This window comes from Ranitomeya variabilis, chromosome 6 (genome assembly GCF_051348905.1).
Source record: "Ranitomeya variabilis isolate aRanVar5 chromosome 6, aRanVar5.hap1, whole genome shotgun sequence".
Taxonomy (NCBI): Eukaryota; Metazoa; Chordata; class Amphibia; order Anura; family Dendrobatidae; genus Ranitomeya; species Ranitomeya variabilis.
In genome coordinates, this window is record NC_135237.1 from 582,244,836 (window position 1) to 582,269,311 (window position 24,476).

General features: G+C 47.0%; 1 protein-coding gene across 1 annotated transcript in view; it reads left to right on the forward strand.

Annotated features, from left to right (window-relative positions):
- Positions 1–24,476, forward strand: part of ADCK5 (aarF domain containing kinase 5) — a 53,299-nt gene that overhangs the window by 8,918 nt on the left and 19,905 nt on the right. The window contains exons 4-7 of the mRNA XM_077271582.1: positions 4,150–4,225; positions 4,322–4,522; positions 6,372–6,512; positions 6,595–6,708. Coding sequence (XP_077127697.1) covers positions 4,150–4,225; positions 4,322–4,522; positions 6,372–6,512; positions 6,595–6,708 — 532 coding nt within the window. The remainder of the gene's footprint in view (positions 1–4,149; positions 4,226–4,321; positions 4,523–6,371; positions 6,513–6,594; positions 6,709–24,476) is intronic.

Sequence of the window (24,476 nt, forward strand, 5' to 3'; positions counted from 1 at the left end):
TATAATGGCTGATCTCTGGAGATGATGGGCTTCCTTGGTTGGTATAGATGGCTGATCTCTGGAGATGGTGGACTTGGTTGGTCTAGATGGCTGATCTATAGAGATGATGAAGTTGGTTGGTATAGATGGCTGATCTCTGGAGATGATGGGCTTGCTTGGTTGGTATAGATGGCTGATCTCTGGAGATGGTGGACTTGGTTGGTCTAGATGGCTGATCTATAGAGATGATGAAGTTGGTTGGTCTAGATGGCTGATCTCTGGAGATGGTGGACTTGGTTGGTCTAGATGGCTGATCTATAGAGATGTTGGGCTTGCTTGGTTAGTATAGATGACTGATCTTTGCAGATGATGTACTTGGTTGGTATAGATTGCTGATCTCTGGAGATGATGGGCTTCCTTGGTTGGTATAGATGGCTGATCTCTGGAGATGATGGGCTTGCTTGGTTGGTGTAGATGGCTGATCTCTGGGGATGATGGACTTGGTATAATGGCTGATCTCTGCAGATGATGGACTTGGTATAATGGCTGATCTCTGGAGATGATGGGCTTCCTTGGTTGGTATAGATGGCTGATCTCTGGAGATGGTGGACTTGGTTGGTCTAGATGGCTGATCTATAGAGATGATGAAGTTGGTTGGTATAGATGGCTGATCTCTGGAGATGATGGGCTTGCTTGGTTGGTACAGATGGCTGATCTCTGGAGATGGTGGACTTGGTTGGTCTAGATGGCTGATCTCTGGAAATGGTGGACTTGGTTGGTCTAGATGGCTGATCTCTGGAGATGGTGGACTTGGTTGGTCTAGATGGCTGATCTATAGAGATGATGAAGTTGGTTGGTCTAGATGGCTGATCTATAGAGATGATGAAGTTGGTTGGTCTAGATGGCTGATCTCTGGAGATGGTGGACTTGGTTGGTCTAGATGGCTGATCTATAGAGATGATGGGCTTGCTTGGTTAGTGTAGATGACTGATCTTTGCAGATGATGTACTTGGTTGGTATAGATGGCTGATCTCTGGAGATGATGGGCTTCCTTGGTTGGTATAGATGGCTGATCTCTGGAGATGATGGGCTTGCTTGGTTGGTATAGATGGCTGATCTCTGCAGATGATGGACTTGGTATAATGGCTGATCTCTGGAGATGATGGGCTTCCTTGGTTGGTATAGATGGCTGATCTCTGGAGATGGTGGACTTGGTTGGTCTAGATGGCTGATCTATAGAGATGATGAAGTTGGTTGGTATAGATGGCTGATCTCTGGAGATGATGGGCTTGCTTGGTTGGTATAGATGGCTGATCTCTGGAGATGGTGGACTTGGTTGGTCTAGATGGCTGATCTATAGAGATGATGAAGTTGGTTGGTCTAGATGGCTGATCTCTGGAGATGGTGGACTTGGTTGGTCTAGATGGCTGATCTATAGAGATGTTGGGCTTGCTTGGTTAGTATAGATGACTGATCTTTGCAGATGATGTACTTGGTTGGTATAGATTGCTGATCTCTGGAGATGATGGGCTTCCTTGGTTGGTGTAGATGGCTGATCTCTGGGGATGATGGGCTTGCTTGGTTGGTGTAGATGGCTGATCTCTGGAGATGATGGGCTTGCTTGGTTGGTGTAGATAGCTGACCTCTGGAGATGATGGAGTTGGTTGTCATAGTTGGTTGATCTCTGGAGATGAAAGGCTTGGCTGCTTGGTTTAAGGTACCTTCACACGAAACGACATTATAACGATATCGCTAGCAATCCGTGACGTTGCAGCGTCCTCGCTAGCGATATCGTTTCGTTTGACACGCAGCAGCGATCAGGATCCTGCTGTGATGTCGCTGGTCGCTGAATAAAGTCCAGAACTTTATTTGGTCGTCCGATCGCTGTGTATCGTTGTGTTTGAAAGCAAAAGCAACGATACCAGCGATATTTTACACTGGTAACCAGGGTAAACATCGGGTTACTAAGCGCAGGGCCGCGCTTAGTTACCCGATGTTTACCCTGGTTACTAGCGTAAAATGTAAAAAAAAACAAACAGCACATACTCACATTGCGTCCCCTGCAGTCTGCTTCCTCCTCTGACTCAGCGCCGCAAAGTGAAAGTGAAAGCAGCACAGCGGTGACGTCACCGCTCTGCTCTCACTGTACGGCGCTCAGTCAGTCAGGAAGTGGACGCAGGGGGACGTGAATGTAAGTATGTGCTGTTTGTTTTTTTTAGATTTTACGCTGGTAACCAGGGTAAACATCGGGTTACTAAGCGCGGCCCTGCGCTTAGTTACCCGATGTTTACCCTGGTTACCAGGGGACCTCGGCATAGTTGATCGCTGGAGAGCGGTCTGTGTGACAGCTCTCCAGCGACCAAACAGCGACGCTGCAGCGATCGACATCGTTGTCGCTATCGCTGCAGCGTCGCTTCGTGTGAAGGTACCTTTAGATGGCTGATCTCTGAGGAGGATGAGTGGTTGGTATACATGGCTAAAGGTACCTTCACACGAAGCGACGCTGCAGCGATAGCGACAACGATGTCGATCGCTGCAGCGTCGCTGTTTGGTCGCTGGAGAGCTGTCACACAGACCGCTCTCCAGCGATCAACTATGCCGAGGTCCCCTGGTAACCAGGGTAAACATCGGGTAACTAAGCGCAGGGCCGCGCTTAGTAACCCGATGTTTACCCTGGTTACCAGCGTAAAATCTAAAAAAAACAAACAGCACATACTTACATTCACGTCCCCCTGCGTCCACTTCCTGACTGACTGAGCGCCGTACAGTGAGAGCAGAGCGGTGACGTCACCGCTGTGCTGCTTTCACTTTCACTTTGCGGCGCTGAGTCAGAGGAGGAAGCAGACTGCAGGGGACGCAATGTGAGTATGTGCTGTTTGTTTTTTTTACATTTTACGCTAGTAACCAGGGTAAACATCGGGTAACTAAGCGCGGCCCTGCGCTTAGTAACCCGATGTTTACCCTGGTTACCAGTGTAAAATATCGCTGGTATCGTTGCTTTTGCTTTCAAACACAACGATACACAGCGATCGGACGACCAAATAAAGTTCTGGACTTTATTCAGCGACCAGCGACATCACAGCAGGATCCTGATCGCTGCTGCGTGTCAAACGAAACGATATCGCTAGCGAGGACGCTGCAACGTCACGGATTGCTAGCGATATCGTTATAATGTCGTTTCGTGTGAAGGTACCTTAAACTGGAGATGAGTGGTTGTATTAATGTCTGATCTCTGGTAAGGATGTGTGGTTGGTACACATGGCTGTTCTTTGGAGATGATGGACTTGGTTGATAATTATGACTTATCACTGGGGAGGATGTGTGGTTGGTCTGTCTGGATGTCTGATATCTGGGGAGGATGTGTGGTTGGTCTGTCTGGATGTCTGATATCTGGGGAGGATGTGTGGTTGATATAGATAACTGATCTCTGCACATGATGGATTTGGTTGGTTGGCATAGTTGGCTGATCTCTGTAGATTATGGGCTTGATTGGTCTGTATGGATGGCTGATCTCTGGAGATGATGGGCTTGGTTGGTTGGTCTGTATGGATGTCTGATCTCTGAGGAGGATGAATGGTTGGTATACATGGCTAAATTGTGGAGATGAGTGGTTGGTCTGTATTAATGTCTGATCTCTGCTAAGGATGTGTGGTTGGTACACATGGCTGTTCTCTGGAGATGATGGACTTGGTTGGTAATTATGACTTATCACTGGGGAGGATGTGTGGTTGGTCTGTCTCGATGTCTGATATCTGGAGAGGATGTGGTTGATACAGATGGATGATCTCTGGATGTGATGGATTTGGTTGCTTGGCATAATTGGCTGATCTCTGGAGATGATGGGCTTGGTTGGTTGCTCTGTATGGATGTCTGATCTCTAAGGAGGATGAGTGGTTGGAATACATCGCTAAACTGTGGAGATGAGTGGTTGTACCAACCACACACCCTTACCAGAGATTAGACATTGATACAGACCACATGGCTGATCTCTGGAGATGATGTGTGGTTGGTCATTATAGATGGCTGCTTTCTGGTCATGCTGTTTGTGTGTATGGACATCTGATTATCATTGTGTAGATATTGAAGTATTACGTGTAGTGTGGTTGTATTGAGGTATCAGACATCAGGGAACTTTAGTCTGATGCATCCCTCTTCTCTTTTATCTCCAAGATCATTAGTGATTGCCTCTCAGATCTCCATTGATTACTGGTGGACTAGGAACGTGACACTTTCCAAAGAAGAGGAGGTGAGTAGTCGGGGAGGTTGGTGACTGGTGCTGCCTATGTCTGCAGGGCTCTCCTCCCTTCCATGTGCTGATGGCAGCTGTCCGATCTTCATGTAGAATTGTACTGTATATAAAGCCATAATGTCCCAGTGCCACCAGCGGACGGCAGACAGATTAGTGGATGGAGCGGTGATGAATGGAGGTCTTTATATCAAGTTGGGACAGGGTCTGTGCACCTTCAACCATCTGCTGCCCCCGGAGTATGTGAACACCTTGCGGGTCCTGGAGGACCAGGCTCTGCCCCGGAGGACCAATGAGGTAAAGAGCTCAGTGCAGCCTCTCAGTAATGTATATAATTATACCTGGCGTTCTTCTGCTTATTGTGCATGAGGCACAAGTGCCATCCGAGGGTGTGGGCTCTGGGGAAAACGAGAACCAGGTCCATTTAGTTTCATGTGCCCCTTTTAAAGAGACACCCCCAGTGTGAGAAAATGCAGCTTCAAGCGGGGAAGGGGGATTACCCCACGTAGAGGCTGTAATACAGAAGACATGGAGCTGTCATTCTCATTAGTATCTGTGATGGCAGAAGACTGGTGCTGGCTCTCGTGTGTTGCATGACTGATGGGTAGCGTTTGTCCTCCCGAGCCACAGGTTGAGAACCCCTGCTTTAATTGTTCCTCGTAGGACATACTTTGTAGTCCGCTCACCATCCTGGTAGCTCTTCTCTGAACTAGCTCCAGTTTTTTTTGTCTTTTTTAAAAATGTGGTACCCAGAACTGGACACAGTATCCAGATGAGGCCTGACCAAGGAGGAGCAGAGGGGGATAGTTACTTTGTGATCTAGACTCTATGCTTCTCTTACTACATCCTAAAACTGTGTTTTCCCTTTTTGCTTCTGCATCACACTGTTGACTCGTGCAGTCTGTGATCTATTAATGTCACAGATCCCTCCGCGCTGCCGCCAATTTGTCACGTGCCCACTCTCAACACGTGACTTGGGGTTGTGCCTGCAAGGGTTAATCTATCTCCCATCTCCCAGTCCAGCATTCAGCCTCTGTCCTATGCTGTAATGGGAGCATAAATCACACCGACCTAGGCCGCACACCCGCTCATACACGCTGCCACCACTCACCACTGCCAATCATAAGGATCACACACCTTAGGCTATGGATTCTTTAGAACATACAAGGTTCAACTGTTAAAGTTTTATGCTTTAATACAAAAAGGTTCAGTGCTTACAGTAAAGAAAAAGGTATAAAAATATGGTAATGAAAAGACATACAGATATGCAAAACAGTATAAAATAAACAGGAGAAACTTACAGAAATAGCTAACTTGTAGTCTGCTTCTGCTCCCTGAGGGGGGGGTGAATATAGACTGGATCACATCAGCTTTCCAGGCTGCCCTCACATGTGAACAATTTTGAATGTATACAAGCCAAATTTATAGAGTCACCCTGGAGGTCAGATTTCTAGACCAGCCCCTCAAGTTGTTATTCGAATTGCTTGTTTTTTATTGGACCATGGCCGTGCCATTGAATATATTTTCTCTGAAATTCTTTGTGTGAAGCTTCCCACAGATAGATAGTGTCAGGCTGTAATTGACATCTCTCTTCCAAAGAGCCGAAGGTGTGAAGCGCTTCCTCTCTTTCTTGATCTTAGCTAGGCCCCCTGGTGAGATTGGAGACAGAAGTCTGCTGTCTCAGAAAAATACATATTAACACCTGGGTGAGACCTGCAGCCTTCAGGACAGATGTTAAATTATTACTAGTCACACAATAAACCTATACATAGTTCACTGCACGTGCTGTTGCTTAGTTCTATTCCTCCCATTCTGTAGATATAATTTTCGCTTTTCTTGCCCAGATCTAAGATCTTGCATTTCTCCCTGGTAAATACCATTCTATTAGTTGCTGCCCATTAATCAAGCTTATCTAGATCCTTCTGAATCCTTTGTCTTCTCTAGTGTTCGCAGTCCTTCCTAGCTTGGCATGATTTGATCATTTTGCCTTCAGTTCACTTATCTACACCATTTATAAAAAATATGTTGATGTGAGGGGGTGTTGTGTGGATGACGAGAGTTGTCTTCTGATGAGTTGTAATATGGCTGCCAGGAGTTACTGTGTGTCTGTTGGGGTTTATCTTCTTGTGACCGGTTTTGCCTACAGGTGAACCAGATCCTCCGGGAAGACTTTGGAGCACCGGCGGAGCAGCTCTTCCAGCAATTTGACCCTCACCCGGTGGCGGCAGCCAGCCTGGCCCAGGTTCACAGGGCGACCTTACACGATGGCACTGAGGTGGCGGTTAAGGTGAGCTTTCTTCTGCATGAGCAGTTATGTAGCAGAGCTGTGCTTGGCACAGTGTCACCATGGTCCATCACTCGTCCTCCAGGTCCAGTACATCGATCTCCGGGACAGATTTGATGGAGACATCCGGACTTTAGAGTGGCTTCTGCGACTTATCGAGTTCATGCACCCCAAGTTTGGCTTCAGCTGGGTCCTGAAGGTTGGCGCCTCTATCCCTCTGATATGTCTGTCTGGTTGGTAAGGGCTGATGTCACACCCTGCACTTACTGCCCCATTTCTCTGTCATCCACCCCATCACCCATAATGACTTAGAACTAGAGATGAACAAATCCAATTGTTGCAAATTTGTGTAAAATTTTTGGTACTTTGCTGAATCCCGGCAAGTTTGAACAAATTGCAGTTTGCTCCAGGTGAGTAACCTAAAATGGGTGCCAACATTTTACACATAAGAGGATTGCAGAGCCAGAGAACGCTCCAGTGACCTCGCTATTGTCAGAGCCTGTATAAAAGCTGAGGCAGGGAATGCAGCAGCCGTTTTGTGGTGATTCTGGATAGTGAGGGGACATTAGAGCTTAGCCATAGAGATGGGGAGAGAAAACCATAAAACACTGAAGAAACTACACAGCCGGTGTGACCGCAAAGGATCGGTGTGCTAGGAAAGAGGATAATACAGAGATTTCAGTAATGGGGAGAAGTTGCCGGGATGGATCAGTGGGTACACTGCTGCTGCTGCATTAACCCCTGTCTGACATCAGTCATACTATTCCGTCCATGTGACCATGGACGGAATAATACGTCTGAGCGATCGGCCGCGATCACGGGGGAGCTGACACCTGGCACTAGGTCACAGACCGCTCCCGGCACTTTTACCCCCGAAATACTGCGATTGAACACGATTGCAGCATTCCAGAAGCCGGCGTATAGCCTGACAGACCCACTGCCTTTGCATTGAAGACCCCTGTGGCGTGATGTGGGGTCCCAATGTTGTCATGGAGATGACGACATCCGGGTCACCAGAACTAGGAAACTTGGTGATCATGCGCAGTGCCTGTCAGCTGGCAGCTTCTATAGTATGGCGATGCTGCTTCACCTGCGTGCTATAGAAGTGATCAGCCCGCAAAAAATGAGTGTCCATAGAGGGACAAAGTGTAAAAGTCAGAATAAAGTAAAATAAAAATAATTGTAAAAATATTAAAAACGTATTAAAAATAATAATTAAAAAATCAATATTTATTCTATCGCTAAATAAATATTTTAATGAAAAAAATTCTAAACAATAAAAGTACACGTATTTATTATCTCAGCGTCCGCAACGACCCGACCAATAAAACTGTGCCACTAGTTAACCGCTTTAGTGAACACCGTAAGAAAAAAAAACAAGCCAAAAAGAACGCTTTTATCATCATACCGCCGAACAAAAAGTGGAATAACACACAATCAAAAAGACGGATATAAATAACCATGGTACCGCTGAAAACGTCATCTTGTCCCACAAAAAACGAGCCGCCAAACAGCGCCATCAGCGAAAAAATAAAAAAGTTATACCTCAGCATAAAGCGATGCCAAAATAATTATTTCTTCTATAAAATAGTTTTTATTGTAATAAAGCGCCAAAACATAAAAAAAATATAAATGAGATATCGCTGTAATTGTACTGACCCGAAGAATAAAACTGCTTTATCCATTTTACCAAACGCGGAACGGTATAAACGCCTCCCCCAAAAGAAATTCATGAGTTGCTGTTTTTTTGGTAATTCTGCCTCACAAAAATCAGAATAAAAAGCGATCAAAAAATGTCACATGCCTGAAAATGTTACCAATAAAAACGTCAACTCGTCCCACAAAAAACAAGACCTCACATGACTCTGTGGACTCAAATATGGAAAAATTATAGCTCTCAAAATGTGGAGACGCAAAAAATATTTTTTGCAATAAAAAGCGTCTTTTAGTGTGTGACGGCTGCCAATCATAAAAATCCAACCTAAAACCTGCTATAAAGACCCGCTATAAAAACCCGCTATAACGCCTCTTTCACACGTCCTGATATTTCCAGCACCTGAGATGTCAGTGTCCGTGTGTGTAATACTTGCTGCACCCGTGTGGCATGCGTGTGCCGCATCAGTACCACAAGGACGGGCGCCGGGGATGAAGTGTTACAGTAAGCGCTGCTCCCCGGGTGCTGAACACGGCTCTCTTCATTCTTCCCTCCTCTGCCGGTGATCAGCGCGAGCAGGGGAGAATGATGACAGTTACATTTAAGAGACAGCAGGCGGCGGTGGCTGATGGGACTATTGCTCAGCCTACCCCTGCTGCTCAGCCTACCCCTGCTGCTGCTAATAACCGTGACACCAGGAGCGGTGGATGGGAGGATTCATGTGCTGCAAATACGGTAATTAAAAAAAACCACGGCGCGGGCTCCCCTGTAGTTTTGATAACCAGCCAGACAAAACCCTCAGCTGTCAGCTTCAGCAAGGTTGGATATCAAGACTAGAGGGGTCCCCGCACCATAGTCTTTAATTATTTAAATAAATAAACGGCGTGGTGTCCCCCTATTTTTCAGTAAATATATTTATTGAAATTTTAAACAGGAAAAACATTAAAAATTATCATTACAATGTCCAGAGCTATACATTACGTCTCTGAGAACACAGCACAAGTGTAGTTGAACAAGGACTCTGGCACATAAAGGGTACATGGTCCTCATCTTGAGAATCGCCTCGGGAAATGGACATTATATACAGAATACAGAACCTGTAAGAAAAGCAATTGTAGAAATAGGAGAAAGGAAAGAAAGAGAAAAAGAGAGAAAAAAGGGGGGGGGAATGGGGGAAAAGGGGAGGGAGGGGGGAGTTAAGGGAGACCCAGCAATGTACACGCCCACGTATTGAGAATTATGAGTATGTACGCAGCCAAGTCAGGAACCCTGTGCTCTCCTTGAAGGATTGCCAGAGGAACCAGGTGCGCCCCTGGACATATGCAGCATCACCATCACCCGCCACCAGCGACTGCAGACGATGTAATCTATCCATTTCAGCTATCCATTCCTCCGTGGAGGGGACCTCAGTAGACCTCCAATGCCGGGGAATAACTGCCCTGGCAGCTATTAGGCAAAATCTCAGGATCCCCTTTTTAACGGAAGCTATCGAACTGGGTATCAGGGACAGTAGGGCCATTTGGGGGGAGGGGTCATGGCGGACCCCAGTCATCAAGTGAAAGGCATCGAAAACTGAGTTCTAGAAGGGTTGCAGGGGACCACAGGACCACTCTTGTGAATTCTGCTTTTGGGCTCCCTCCGGTGGTTGTAGGTGGTAATGCAGTTGTCCCTGAGTTGCAGTCCTGGTCAGGTGTATCTGCTGATTGCAGTTCTGACTGGGGTATTTAGGTGTGCAGGATTCATTAGTCCTTGCCAGTTGTCCATGGTTGTTGGGAGGTTTTGGTCCTGGTTTGGTGCCTTCTGCCAAATCAGCAAAGATAAGTGTCTGGTTTTGTTTCTGTGGCACACATGTTGTGTGCTTAATAATTCTGTGCTATTCAGTGTTTTCTTGTCCAGCTTAGATTGTGTCAGTATCTTCTCAGTCTTGTTGGATTCTCTGGAGTGGCAGATATATATTCCATGTCTTTAGTTAGATTGTGGAACTTTTTGTATTATCTGCTGTGGATATTTTTGGAAGGGTTTTAATACTGACCGCTTAGTATTCTGTCCTATCTTTCCCTATTTAGCTAGAGTGGCCTCTTTTGCTGAATCCTGTTTTCTACCTGTGTGTGTCTATTCTTCTCCTACTCACAGTCATTATTCGAAGGGCTGCCTATCCTTTGGGGTTCTGCTCTGAGGCAAGGTAGTATTCCTATTTCCATCTATAGGAGTATTTAGTCCTCCGGCTGTGTCGAGGTGTCTAGGGTTTGTTAGGAACACCCCACGGCTACTTCTAGTTGCGGTGTTAGTTCAGGTTTTGCGATCAGTACAGTTTCCACCTACTCCAGAGAAAGTTCATGCGGCTCCAAAGTCACCGGATCATAACAGACCACCAAACATGAAGCATAGAGCCCGTGGCGGAGCCACATCTCCAGCAGGCGTCCGAGATCTCCGGGTTAATCCTGTGGAGAAAGGTGGGACACCTATACCAGCGTGTCAGTAATTTATAATTCCTCTCCTGCGCCTGACTGGACATCGTCATCTTATGTGCAAGAGTGAAAATTTTCAGACTATCCGCCTCAGAAAAGGTGATCCCCAGGTCCCTCTCCCAAACCTCCATAAATCCCAGCGTAGTAGGGGGAAGTGAATTCAAGACCAGGCCATAGAGCACCGAAACCACATGGGAGGGACCCTCGGTAGGGAGCATCAGGGACTCAAATGGAGTCAGCGCCCCCATCGGCACACTGGAAAGAAAGCTCCGCAATTGCAGAAACTCTAGCTAGGACAGCGGTGTCGTAAGATCAGAACCTCGTAACCCCCGCACGCCGGAGAGCCCCGCAAGCTTATCCTTCACCTGACCCAGTCCCACCCCGTCAAGTCGTGACCAACACAGATACGTAGATCTATTCATTGCTGGGGGAAAAGCCGGATTGTCAAAGAGGGGGCTCAGTCTGCTCAATCGGGAGTGTCCCCCTATTTTTGACAACCAGCCTTGCTAAAGCTCACAGCTGGGGGCAGGTATTCTCAGGCTGGTAAGGGGCCGTGGATATTAACCACCCCCCCATCCTAAAAACAACAGCTGCCCAGAAAAGGCATATCTATTAGATCTGCCAATTCTGGAGCTTTGCCTGGCTCTTCCCACTTGCCCTGTAGGGGTGGCAAGTGGGTTAATACTTGTGGGGTTGATGTCACCGGTGACATCAAGCCCATGGCTTAGTAAAGGAGAAGCATCTATAAGATCCCTATCCATTACTAATGCTATAGTTGTAATGTTAAATACAGACGCAGCCAGAATAAAGTCCTTTATTTGAAAAAAAATTACACAGACTCCTTTAATAATCTTAATTAAACCTTAGTTACAACCATAACTAATCCACTGAAGCCCTCGATCTCCTGTAATAAACGTAAAATAAAAAACAACAATACACCATACCTCAATTATACCAATAGTTTGCGCCATAGAGACCCTTCCAAACGACAGGGAAAAGAAGATATTTAATAGAAATATAGTTCAAATATAACTGAACAATCAGGTGCCATAAAAAGGTCAAAGTATCGGATGTGCTTTATGTAAAGCGTCCAATTAGTCCAGAAATATCTGAATTCCACGGTTGGTGCACAAGAGTCTCACGTTCCGCAGAGTCACATATCAGACCGCAGAAGGTGCTGAGGTCGCCTTTCTGAATGTTACAGGCTGACACACAAGGATGACAGTAGCAGCTCAGGAATAGACTTTTCTTCGGGAGCGTTGTCTCGGCCGGTGACACGCGCTCCCTTGGGCCTCCTTTCCGGTGGTGCGCGAGCGGGGTGAGCTCGCGATGAAGGTCTGCAGTGCAGTGATCAGCCGGCAGGACCTTGAGTGACGTCAGCTGTCACGTGACCAGCGGAGATGAGCGACGCCGTGAGGAGCAATTCCTACGCGTTTCGGAGAAGTCACCGCAGCTCAGCTGGGAACGCAGCGTCAGTGACCGGAGGTTGCCTCTATGACATCACTGAAGCTCCGCTCCCAAGCAGCTCATTCACCAGTGCTTCTCAGCCGGGGACGGTCGCATCTTGGCACCGTCCAGGCTGAAAACTGTATATCCCCCAGACATGGATTACAGCATGGAACATGACGACAGACACGTATGGTGTATTGTTGTTTTATTATTGTACTTTTATTACAGGAGATCGAGGGCTTCGCTTGGATTAGGCGAGGTTGTAAGTATGGGTTAATTAAGATTATTAACCCCTTAGTGACGGAGCCAATTTGCACGTTAATGACCGGGCCAATTTTTACAATTCTGACCACTGTCCCTTTATGAGGTTATAACTCTGGAGCTTCAACGGATCCCGGTGATTCTGAGATTGTTTTCTCGTGACATATTGTACTTCATGTTACTGGTGAAATTTCCATGACATTACTTGTGTTTATGAAAAAAACAGAAATTAGGCGAAATTTTTTTCAATTTTGCAATTTTCCAACTTTGATTTTTTTATGCCCTTAAATCACAGAGATGTGTCACACAAAATGCTTAATAAGTAACATTTCCCACATGTCTACTTTACATCAACACAATTTTGGAACCTAATTTTTTTTTGTTAGGGAGTTATAAGGGTTAAAAGTTGACCAGCGATTTCTCATTTTTACACCATTTTTTTTTTTAGGAACCACATCTCATTTAAAGTCATTTTGAGGGGTCTATATGATAGAAAATACCCAAGTGTGACACCATTCTAAAAACTGCACCCCTCAAGGTGCTCAAAACCACATTCAAGAAGCTTATTAACCCTTCAGGTGCTTCACAGGAATTTTTGGAATGTTAAAAAGTTAAATGTTCATTTTTTTTTTTTTTTTTTTCACAAAAAAATTAATTCAGAGCCGCAGATGTGCCTAAACAGTGGAACCCCCCCCCACAAGTGACCCCATTTTGGAAACTAGACCCCTTAAGGAACTTATCTAGATGTGTGGTGAGCACTTTGACCCCCCCAAGGGCTTCACAGAAGTTTATAATGTAGAGCCGTAAAAATAAAAAATTCTATTTTTTCCTCAAAAATGATTTTTTTTAGCATGCAATTTTTTATTTTCCCAAGGGTAAAAGGTTGTTGTCCAATGTGTCCTGAGTACGCCGATACCCCATATGTGGGGGTAAACCACTGTTTGGGCGCACGGCAGAGCTCGGAAGGGAAGTAGTGACGTTTTAAAATGCAGACTTTGATGGAATGGTCTGCGGGCGTCACGTTGCATTTGCAGAGCCCCTGATGTGCCTAAACAGTAGAAACCCCCCACAAGTGACCCCATTTTGGAAACTAGACCCCCCCCAGGGAGCTTATCCAGATGTGTGTTGAGCATTATGAACACCCAAGTGCTTCACAAAAGTTTATAACACAGAGCCGTGAAAATAAAAAAAGCATATTTTTGTTTCCACAAAAAGGATCTTTTCACCCCCAAATTTTTACTTTCCGAAGGGTAACAGGAGAAATTGGACCCCAAACTTGTTGTGCAATTTGTCCTGAGTACGCTTGTCACATACCCGCTCTCAGCACGTGACTTGGGGATGCGCCTGCAAGGGTTAATCTATCTCCCATCTCTCAGTCCAGCATTCAACCTCTGTCCTATGCTGTAATGGGAGCATAAATCACACCCCGACCCAGGCCACACACCCACTCATACACGCTGCCACCACTCACCGACCCAGGCCACACACCCGCTCATACACGCTGCCACCACTCACCGACCCAGGCCACACACCCGCTCATACACGCTGCCACCACTCACCGACAGGCCACACACCCGCTCATACACGCTGCCACCACTCACCGACCCAGGCCACACACCCGCTCATACACGCTGCCACCACTCACCGACCCAGGCCACACACCCGCTCATACACGCTGCCACCACTCACCGACAGGCCACACACCCGCTCATACACGCTGCCACCACTCACCGACCCAGGCCACACACCCCGCTCATACACGCTGCCACCACTCACCGACCCAGGCCACACACCCCGCTCATACACGCTGCCACCACTCACCAACCCAGGCCACACACCCACTCATACACACTGCCACCACACACCGACCCAGGCCACACACCCACTCATACACACTGCCACCACTCACCGACCCAGGCCACACACCCGCTCATACACACTGCCACCACACACCGACCCAGGCCACACACCCACTCATACACGCTGCCACCACTCACCGACCCAGGCCACACACCCGCTCATACACACTGCCACCACACACCGACCCAGGCCACACACCCGCTCATACACGCTGCCACCACTCACCGACCCAGGCCACACACCCACTCATACACGCTGCCACCACTCACCGACCCAGGCCACACACCCGCTCATACACGCTGCCACCACTCACCGACCCAGGCCACACACCCACTCATACACACTGCCACCACTCACCGACCCAGGCCACACACCCGCTCATACACGCTGCCACCACTCACCGACCCAGGCCACACACCCGCTCATACACGCTGCCACCACACACCGACCCAGGCCACACACCCGCTCATACACGCTGCCACCACTCACCGACCCAGCCCACACACCCGCTCATACACGCTGCCACCACTCACCGACCCAGGCCACACACCCGCTCATACACGCTGCCACCACTCACCGACCCAGGCCACACACCTGCTTATACACGCTGCCACCACTCACCGACCCAGGCCACACACCCGCTCATACACGCTGCCACCACTCACCGACCCAGGCCACACACCCGCTCATACACGCTGCCACCACTCACCGACCCAGGCCACACACCCGCTCATACACGCTGCCACCACTCACCGACCCAGGCCACACACCCGCTCATACACGCTGCCACCACTCACCGACCCAGGCCACACATCTGCTTATACACGCTGCCACCACTCACCGACCCAGGCCACACACCCGCTCATACACGCTGCCACCACTCACCGACCCAGGCCACACACCCGCTCATACACGCTGCCACCACTCACCGACCCAGGCCACACACCCGCTCATACACGCTGCCACCACTCACCGACCCAGGCCACACACCCGCTCATACACGCTGCCACCACTCACCGACCCAGGCCACACACCTGCTTATACACGCTGCCACCACTCACCGACCCAGGCCACACACCCGCTCATACACGCTGCCACCACTCACCGACCCAGGCCACACACCCGCTCATACACGTTGCTACCACTCACCGACCCAGGCCACACAGCCGCTCATACACGCTGCCACCACTCACCGACCCAGGCCACACACCCGCTCATACACGCTGCCCCCACTCACCGACCCAGACCACACACCCGCTCATACACGCTGCCACCACTCACCGACCCAGGCCACACACCTGCTCATACACGCTGCCACCACTCACCGACCCAGGCCACACACCCGCTCATACACGCTGCCACCACTCACCGACCCAGGCCACACACCCGCTCATACACGCTGCTACCACTCACCGACCCAGGCCACACACCCGCTCATACACGCTGCTACCACTCACCGACCCAGGCCACACACCCGCTCATACACGCTGCCACCACTCACCGACCCAGGCCACACACCCGCTCATACACGCTGCCACCACTCACCGACCCAGGCCACACACCCGCTCATACACGCTGCCACCACTCACCGAACACACGGGCGATGAGTCCCGGAAATATTACTACTACTGTCTGCCAATCACCAGGATCACACACTAAGGCTATGGATTCTTTAGAGCATACAAGGTTCAGACTTATTAAAGTTTTGAGCTTTAATAGAAAAGGTACAGTGCTTACGATAAAAAAGGTATAAAAATATGGAAATAAAAAGTGACATACAAATATGCAAAACAGTTATAAAAATAAAGGGCGAAAACTTACAGAAATATCTAAACTTTGCAGTCCGGCATTCTGCTGCCTGAGGGGGGATGAATATGGAATGGCTCACATCAGCTTGGCTGCCCCTCAATCTGTGAGCAGCTGTCTATGTGTAAACGCCTAATTTATAGAGTTATCTTGGAGGTTAAATCTCTAGACCAGCTTCTCAGGTTAATATTCTAATTCCTGGTCTGTGACTGGATCCTGGCTATTGTACCAATGATACATTATTTTTCTCTGAACACTATTCGTGTAATCTCTCTTTCTCAGAGTTTATATACAGTGTATCTGTGTCTGTGCAAAAGAGTCAGAAGGTGTGAGGTGTCTCAGCAAGGCCCCCTGGGGTGACTGGAGCCAGGAAACTGCCTTTCTCAGGATAACCTATGTTGTGACCTTTGTGAGAGCTGCAGTCTCAGGACAGATGTTAATTCTGCTGGTCATACACCCATACTTTAAAAACAAAAAACCACAAAAAATGTGAAAAAAAAAACAAACGAGCAAACAAAAATCATAACAATCAAAGTTCCATTGCTGATCTGTAACCTCCAGTTGGTGTACCAGCCGGGTACTAATAGGCCTATGTGACCCTGATTCACCCTGACTGAACCCCTGCCTGTCGGCGGAGGCTGGCACCCTCTTGAAACGCAAATAGGGCCCCCACTCAACGACGGCTCGCCCTAGATTCCCTAGAAATCCCTATAATAGGGAGAATCACTATAGACCAAATATCACAATATCAATCTTACCACAACAATATCTGTACCTTTATAACATTGATTGTATAATGCGGGGAATGTAAACATGGGCCTAGACACCAATCAGCCACCGTACAAAAGACCCAAAGGAAACCAAAACTAGAAGCCAAAGCCAATATCTTATCAGTGGTGAATGTTTAAGGGGGCGTGATTACTAACCCTCCACAGTCCCTATTTACAGAGTCCCTATTTACAGAGTCCCTATTTACAGAGTCCCTATTTACAGAGTCCCTATTTACAGAGTCCCTACCTGAGCGCGGAGGCTGGCACCCTATATAATACCTAATGTGGAGCCCCCGCTCACCAAAGACTGCCCTTATCACCCTACAGCTCTCCCTTCACGTACTTCCCATAATGATGAAATATGGAGAAGGGGAAAAGAGTGGCATAAAGTGAGTTTGCTCAGAATATACACTACAGAGAAAAAGTTTGGACACACCTTCTCATTTATAGATTTTTCTGTATTTTCATGACTATGAACATTGTACATTCACACTGAAGGCATCAAAACTATGAATTATCACATGTGGAAATATATACTTAACAAAAAAAGTGTGAAACAACTGAAATTATGTCTTATATTCTAGGTTCTTCACAGTAGCCACCTTTTGCTTTGATGACTGCTTTGCACACTCTTGGCATTCTCTTGATGATCTCCAAGAGGTAGTCACCGGGAATGGTTTTCACTTCACAGGTGTGCCCTGTCAGGTTTAATAAGTGGGAGTTCTTGCCTTATAAATGGGGTTGGGACCATCAGTTGTGTTGAGCAGAAGTCTGGTGGATACACAGCTGATAGTCCTACTGAACAGACTGTTAGAATTTGTATTATGGCAAGAAAAAAGCAGCTAAGTAAAGAAAAACGAGTGGCCATCATTACTTTAAGAAATGGAGGTCAGTCAGTCCGAAAAATTGGGAAAACTCTGATAGTGTCCCCAAGTGCAGTTGCATGAAAATACTGAAAAATCTTTAAATGAGAAGGTGTCCAAACGTTTGGTCTGTACTGTATATCTCTTTCTGGGCTGTTTAGACAATAGCCCCCTTATTCTCATACGACATTATGAATTCGCCTTCTACATAGAATATGGTTCGGTTCGGTTCGGTTGGATATGGACACGCTACAGTACAATGTTCATTACTCCTGCATTGCCACTGATGAATCGCAGTTAACCGATAGCAAAAAGTCATAAATAATCGAGTCGAGGCGATGCCGATCTAACATGTTCCAGAGAAGTTTTATACTGAAAATCATCAGTTTGCCGATCTGTTTGGGCACAGTGCGAGAGAAGGTTGATGTGCAGAGGAGATTATTTATGACTCTTTGCTATCGGTTAACTGCGATTCATGAGTGGCAATGCAGGAGTAATGAACATTGTACTGTAGCGTGTCCATATCCAACCGAACCGAACCATATTCTATGTAGAAGAACAATTCATAATGTCGTATGAGAATACGGGGGCTATTGTCTAAACAGCCCAGAAAGGGAGATAGATAGATATATATATATATATATATATATATATATATATATATATATATATATATATATATATATATATATATATATATATATATATATATATATGTATATATATATATATATATATGTATATATGTGTGTGTGTGTATGTGTATATATATATATATATATATATATATATGAATCAGGGTCACATAGGCCTATTAGTACCCGGCTGGTATACCAACTGGAAGTTACAAATCAGCAATGGAACTTTGATTGTTTTGATTTTTCTTTGCTCGTTTGTTTTTTTTCACATTTTTTTTATTTTTTTTTGTTTTTAAAGTATATCAAATAAACAATTTTTAAAGGTATTAGTCTTTTTTGATGAGCCAATTTTGTAACTAATCCAAACAATTATAATTTTTTTCATACACCCATACATATATATATTTCACTACAACACTGATACCCCATATATGGGGAGAAACCACCGTTTAGGCGCATGGCAGAGCTCGGAAGGGTAGGAGCGCCATTTTGGAATGTGGGCTTTGATAAAAGGGTCTGCGGGCGTTATGTTGCGTTTTCAGAGCCCCTGATGTGCCTAAACAATAAGACGGGAGTGGACCAGGCATTCGAGGAGTTTAGAGATGAAGGGAAGATTAGAGACAGGTCTATAATTAGCAGCACAGTTTTGGTCGAGGGAGGGTTTTTTAAGTAATGGATGTATGATGGCATGCTTAAATGAGGAGGGAAGAGAGAGAAAGGTTGAATATTTTTGTTAGGTGAGAGGTGACAGCCGGGGAAAGGGACTGGAGGAGATGTGACGGAATGGGGTCACTGGTGCAAGTGGTCGGGCGAGAAGATGCAAGGAGCCTGCTTACTTCTTCTGTAACTGGTGCAAAGTCAGAGAGTGAACTAGTCTAACCCTAAAGGAAAATGGAAATAAATACATTTTCTTTATTTTATTATTTTTCCCCAGCTAAGGGGGTGAAAAGGGGGGTTTATTTACATTTTTATTTTGATCACTCTGATAGACCCTATCACAGTGACCAAAATGAACCAATAGGAAAAATATTGTTATTGTTGCCGGGCCGGCAGATCTCGGGGAGTCACTGCGCATGCTCCCGCCATTTTTACCAGAAGAAGATGCCGGCAGCCATGGGGGGAAGCAGGAGGCATCGGGGACACTGAGGGGGGATCGGGGACACTGACGGGGGATCGGGGACCCTATTTCTTTGTCCTCTGATGTGCGATCACATCAGAGGACAGATAAATTAAATAGCAAATTGCGCTTTTTTTTTTGTGGTCGCGGTTATACGATTGCAATCCCGGGGTCGGTAAAAACCGACCCAAATCGTGTTCTCTGGGGTCTCGGCTACCCCCAGCAGACAAGACCTCGGAAAAAATTCGTCTCTGGGGGGCGCTATACGCTTTTTCCACAGCGCCGTTAATTAACGACGCTGTGGTTTAACCCTTTCAAGACGCAGCCCTTTTTTCATTTTTCGCTCCCCTCCTTCCCAGAGCCATAACTTTTTTATTTTTCCGTCAATATGGCCATGTGAGGGCTTATTTTTTGCGGGACGAGTTGTACTTTTGAACGACAGCATTGGTTTTACCATGTCGTGTACTACAAAACGGGAAAAAAATTCCAAGTGTTGTGAAATTCCCCAAAAAGTGCAGTCCCACACTTGTTTTTTGTTTGGCTTTTTTGCTAGGTTCACTAAATGCTAAAACTAACCTGCCATTATGATTCTCCAGGTCATTACGAGTTCATAGACACCTAACATGACTAGGTTATTTTTTATCTAAGTCGTGAAAAAAAAATTCCAAACTTTGCTAAAGAAAAAATAAATAAAATTGCGTCATTTTCCGATACCCGTAGCGTCTCCATTTTTCGTGATCTGGGGTCGGGTGAGGGCTTATTTTTTGCGGGCCGAGCTGGCGTTTTTATTGATAACATTTCGGCGCAGATACGTTCTTTTGATCGCCCGTTATTACATTTTAATGCAATGTCGTGGCGACCAAAAAAACGTAATTCTGGCGTTTCGAATTTTTTTTCTCGCTACGCCGTTTAGCGATCAGATTAATCCTTTTTTTTATTGATAGATCGGGCGATTCTGAATGCGGCGATACCAAATATGTGTAGGTTTGAATTTTTTTTTATTGTTTTATTTTGAATGGGGCGAAAGGGGGGTGATTTAAACTTTTATTTATTTTTTCAGATTTTTTTAAAACATTTTTTCTTTTTTACTTTTCCATTGGTTCAATAGTCTCCATGGGAGGCTAGAAGCAGGCACAGCCCGATCGGCTCTGCTACATAGCAGCGATCATCAGATCGCTCCTATGTAGCTGAATTACAGGCTTGTTATGAGCGCCGACCACAGGGGGGCTCTCACAGCAGGCCGGCATCAACAACCATAGAGGTCTCAAGGAGACCTGGTTGCTATGCCGATTCATTCGCTGACCCCCGATTATGTGACTGGGGTCAGCGATGCGCTCATTTCCGGCCCAATGGCAAGAAGCGCCAGTTAAATGCCGCTGTCAAACGCTAAGTAGTTAATAGTGGTGGGTGGGCGCTAACTAGTTAATAGTGGCGGGTGGATCGCGATTCCACCCGTCGCTATTGCGGGCACATGTCAGCTGTACAAAACAGCTGACATGTCCCGGCTTTGATGCGGGCTCACCACCGGAGCCCACATCAAAGCAGGGGATCTGACCTCCACCGTAATAGTACGGTGGAGGTCGGGAAGGGGTTAAGTTCTAAGATGGAAGCTCAAAAGTCAAATCTAGAGTGGTAAAAAATGTGTGGTAAAGTAAAAGGAAACCTACCATGGCATCTGGCACTGAGAAAATAGCCACGCGCAGCAGCAGTACAGGCACCTGGGCAGCAGGACTACCAAATGCAGGTCACGATTGGCATCCTTTGCTCAAATCAGAATAGACTGTATAATGGAATGTATGTCAAGAGTCGACTCATAGATAAGTAGACACAAATTCAGGACTCCAGAAAGATGCAATGGTGAGCTTTATTATATAGACAAATCCAGAATGGTAGGGAACGTTTGGGTCTCTAGCGGTGGATGCCGCAGCACCACACAAGCTCCGAGCAGGCTCAGCATTGCCATCTGTTTACTGATGAAGGTCTATGTGCCGACCGAGACGTTTATAACTGTTGTGGATTGTTCCTTACAATGAATCTCACCATTACTCCTTTCTAGAGTGCCGGATCTTGGTCTATATGTCTACAGGACCGGATCCTATGTGTGCACTCATCCACAGATTGGGATGGCAAGGCGGAGGCATTGGTGATGCATATCTGAAAGTATGATTAAGTTGTGATTAATACCGTTATAAAGTGTGAAGGGGCGCTGTGCTCGGTGTAGCTCCATATAACAAGTTCAGTCCCTCACAACAAGGCTTGTTCTTAATACTTTGTTCCACAATCCTCTCTTTGGTGGTGTAGTATTACTATAATATGAGTCTGTAACTTGAATCAAATCATGGATTTTATGCTTTACAGACGTATGATTGTAGAAGCCACCAATCGAGGGTATGGAGTCATGTGCGCGCTCCACGGCGTTCTCACTGGTGACGCAGTGTTATCAAACTTCACAAATAGGAGGAGTCCCTCAGTTACTGCAAGCAGGACTTCCATGTCGACCCAGCAGCTGAGTGACGTCTCCTATTTTTAAAGTTTGATAGCTCTGCGTCACCAATGAGAACGCTGTGGAGCGCGCACATGAGTTCATAAACGTTATCTATACATTTACTGTAGTTGCTTCTACCTTCACCGTTTTTCACACAGACCTGTGCGTCTGCTCCGCAGCTTTTTCCTTGGTTTCATTCCTATGCATATCTATTGTCTCTGGGACGCCAGTGTATTTATTCAATCCTTTATCATCCAAAACCTATTGCCGCAGATCTGCTTCTAATTGTGCCCTCGGCACGGGGCGGATCTGCTTCTAATTGTACCCTCTGCACGTAGTGGATCTGCTTCTAATTGTGCCCTCTGCACGGGGCGGATCTGCTTCTAATTGTGCCCTCGGCACGGGGCGGATCTGCTTCTAATTGTGCCCTCGGCACGTAGTGGATCTGCTTCTAATTGTGCCCTCGGCACGTAGTGGATCTGCTTCTAATTGTGCCCTCGGCACGGGGCGGATCTGCTTCTAATTGTGCCCTCGGCACGTGGCGGATCTGCTTCTAATTGTGCCCTCGGCATGTTGGATCTGATTCTAATTTTGCCCTCGGCACGGGGCGGATCTGCTTCTAATTGTGCCCTCTGCACGGGGCAGATCTGCTTCTAATTGTGCCCTCGGCACGTAGTGGATCTGCTTCTAATTGTGCCCTCGGCACGTAGTGGATCTGCTTCTAATTGTGCCCTCGGCACGTGGCGGATCTGCTTCTAATTGTGCCCTCGGCACGGGGTGGATCTGCTTCTAATTGTGCCCTCGGCATGTAGCGGATCTGCTTCTAATTGTGCCCCCGGCACGGGGCGGATCTGCTTCTAATTGTGCCCTCGGCACGTAGTGGATCTGCTTCTAATTGTGCCCTCGGCACGTGGCGGATCTGCTTCTAATTGTGCCCTCGGCACGGGGTGGATCTGCTTCTAATTGTACCCTCTGCACGGGGCAGATCTGCTTCTAATTGTGCCCTCGGCATGTAGCGGATCTGCTTCTAATTGTGCCCTCTGCACGTGGCGGATCTGCTTCTAATTGTGCCCTCTGCACGTGGCGGATCTGCTTCTAATTGTGCCCTCGGCACGGGGTGGATCTGCTTCTAATTGTACCCTCTGCACGGGGCAGATCTGCTTCTAATTGTGCCCTCGGCATGTAGCGGATCTGCTTCTAATTGTGCCCTCTGCACGTGGCGGATCTGCTTCTAATTGTGCCCTCGGCATGTAGCGGATCTGCTTCTAATTGTGCCCTCTGCACGGGGCAGATCTGCTTCTAATTGTGCCCTCTGCACGGGGCGGATCTGCTTCTAATTGTGCCCTCTGCACGGGGCGGATCTGCTTCTAATTGTGCCCTCTGCACGGGGCGGATCTGCTTCTAATTGTGCCCTCGGCATGTAGTGGACCTGCTTCTAATTGTGCCCTCGGCATGTAGTGGACCTGCTTCTAATTGTGCCCTCGGCATGTAGTGGACCTGCTTCTAATTGTGCCCTCGGCACGTGGCGGATCTGCTTCTAATTGTGCCCTCTGCACGTAGTGGACCTGCTTCTAACTGTGCCCTCAGCATGGGGTGGACCTGCTTCTAATTGTGCCCTCGGCACGTGGCGGATCTGCTTCTAATTGTGCCCTCTGCACGTAGTGGACCTGCTTCTAACTGTGCCCTCAGCATGGGGTGGATCTGCTTCTAAATGTGCCCTCGGCACGGGGCGGATCTGCTTCTAATTGTACCCTCGGCACGGGGTGGATCTGCTTCTTTTACATTGGGTTCGGATCAGAAGATGATGCAACTGTTGTCTGAAGGCTCAAGGAGGTGGCAAGTCCTATATGCGGTCATCTAGGGTGTCTGTTGCCGGACGACCAAAGAGTAGAGTGTGCAGGTTCTGCATCCCTAATGATAGAGCTGTACATGTCGTGGCATACACCTACAAAAAAACTATGGCTCTTTCTGCACATATAGTGGCTGTGGTGAAATGTGTGTGTATGTATATGTGTGTGTGTATATATATATATATATATATATATATATATATATAATATATATATATATATATGTGTGTGTAGTGGCATATGTCTAGGGTTATATGTGTGACTAGTGATAATGTAACATCTGTCCTGAAGGCAAATCGCACCTAGGTGTTAACAGGTACTTCCTTGGGACTAGTAGACATTGTGTCTCCCTATCTCACCAGGAGGTCTAGCTAGGGCCGAGAAGAAAGGGAACATTTGGCACCTCCTAGGTCTTGGAGGGGAGATGCTAAATGTGGCCTGAGGTGATCTATTCCTGAGAACCTTTTCACAAGTGTCTCAAAAGAGAAAATAATGTATTCATTAGTAGAGCGGCCGTGGCCAATCAAACAGGCAGCAGTTATGATATTGACCTGAGGGGCCGGTCTAGAAACCTGACCTCAGACCAAAGTTATAAATTTAGGCTGTATACAGAGAATTGTGTTCACATGTTGGGGGCAGCCTGAGAAGCTGTTGTGATCCAATCTACATTCGTCCTACCCTCAGGGAGCAGAAAGCAGACTACCAGTTAGGTATCTTCTGTAAGTTTCTCCTGTTTATTTTGATAC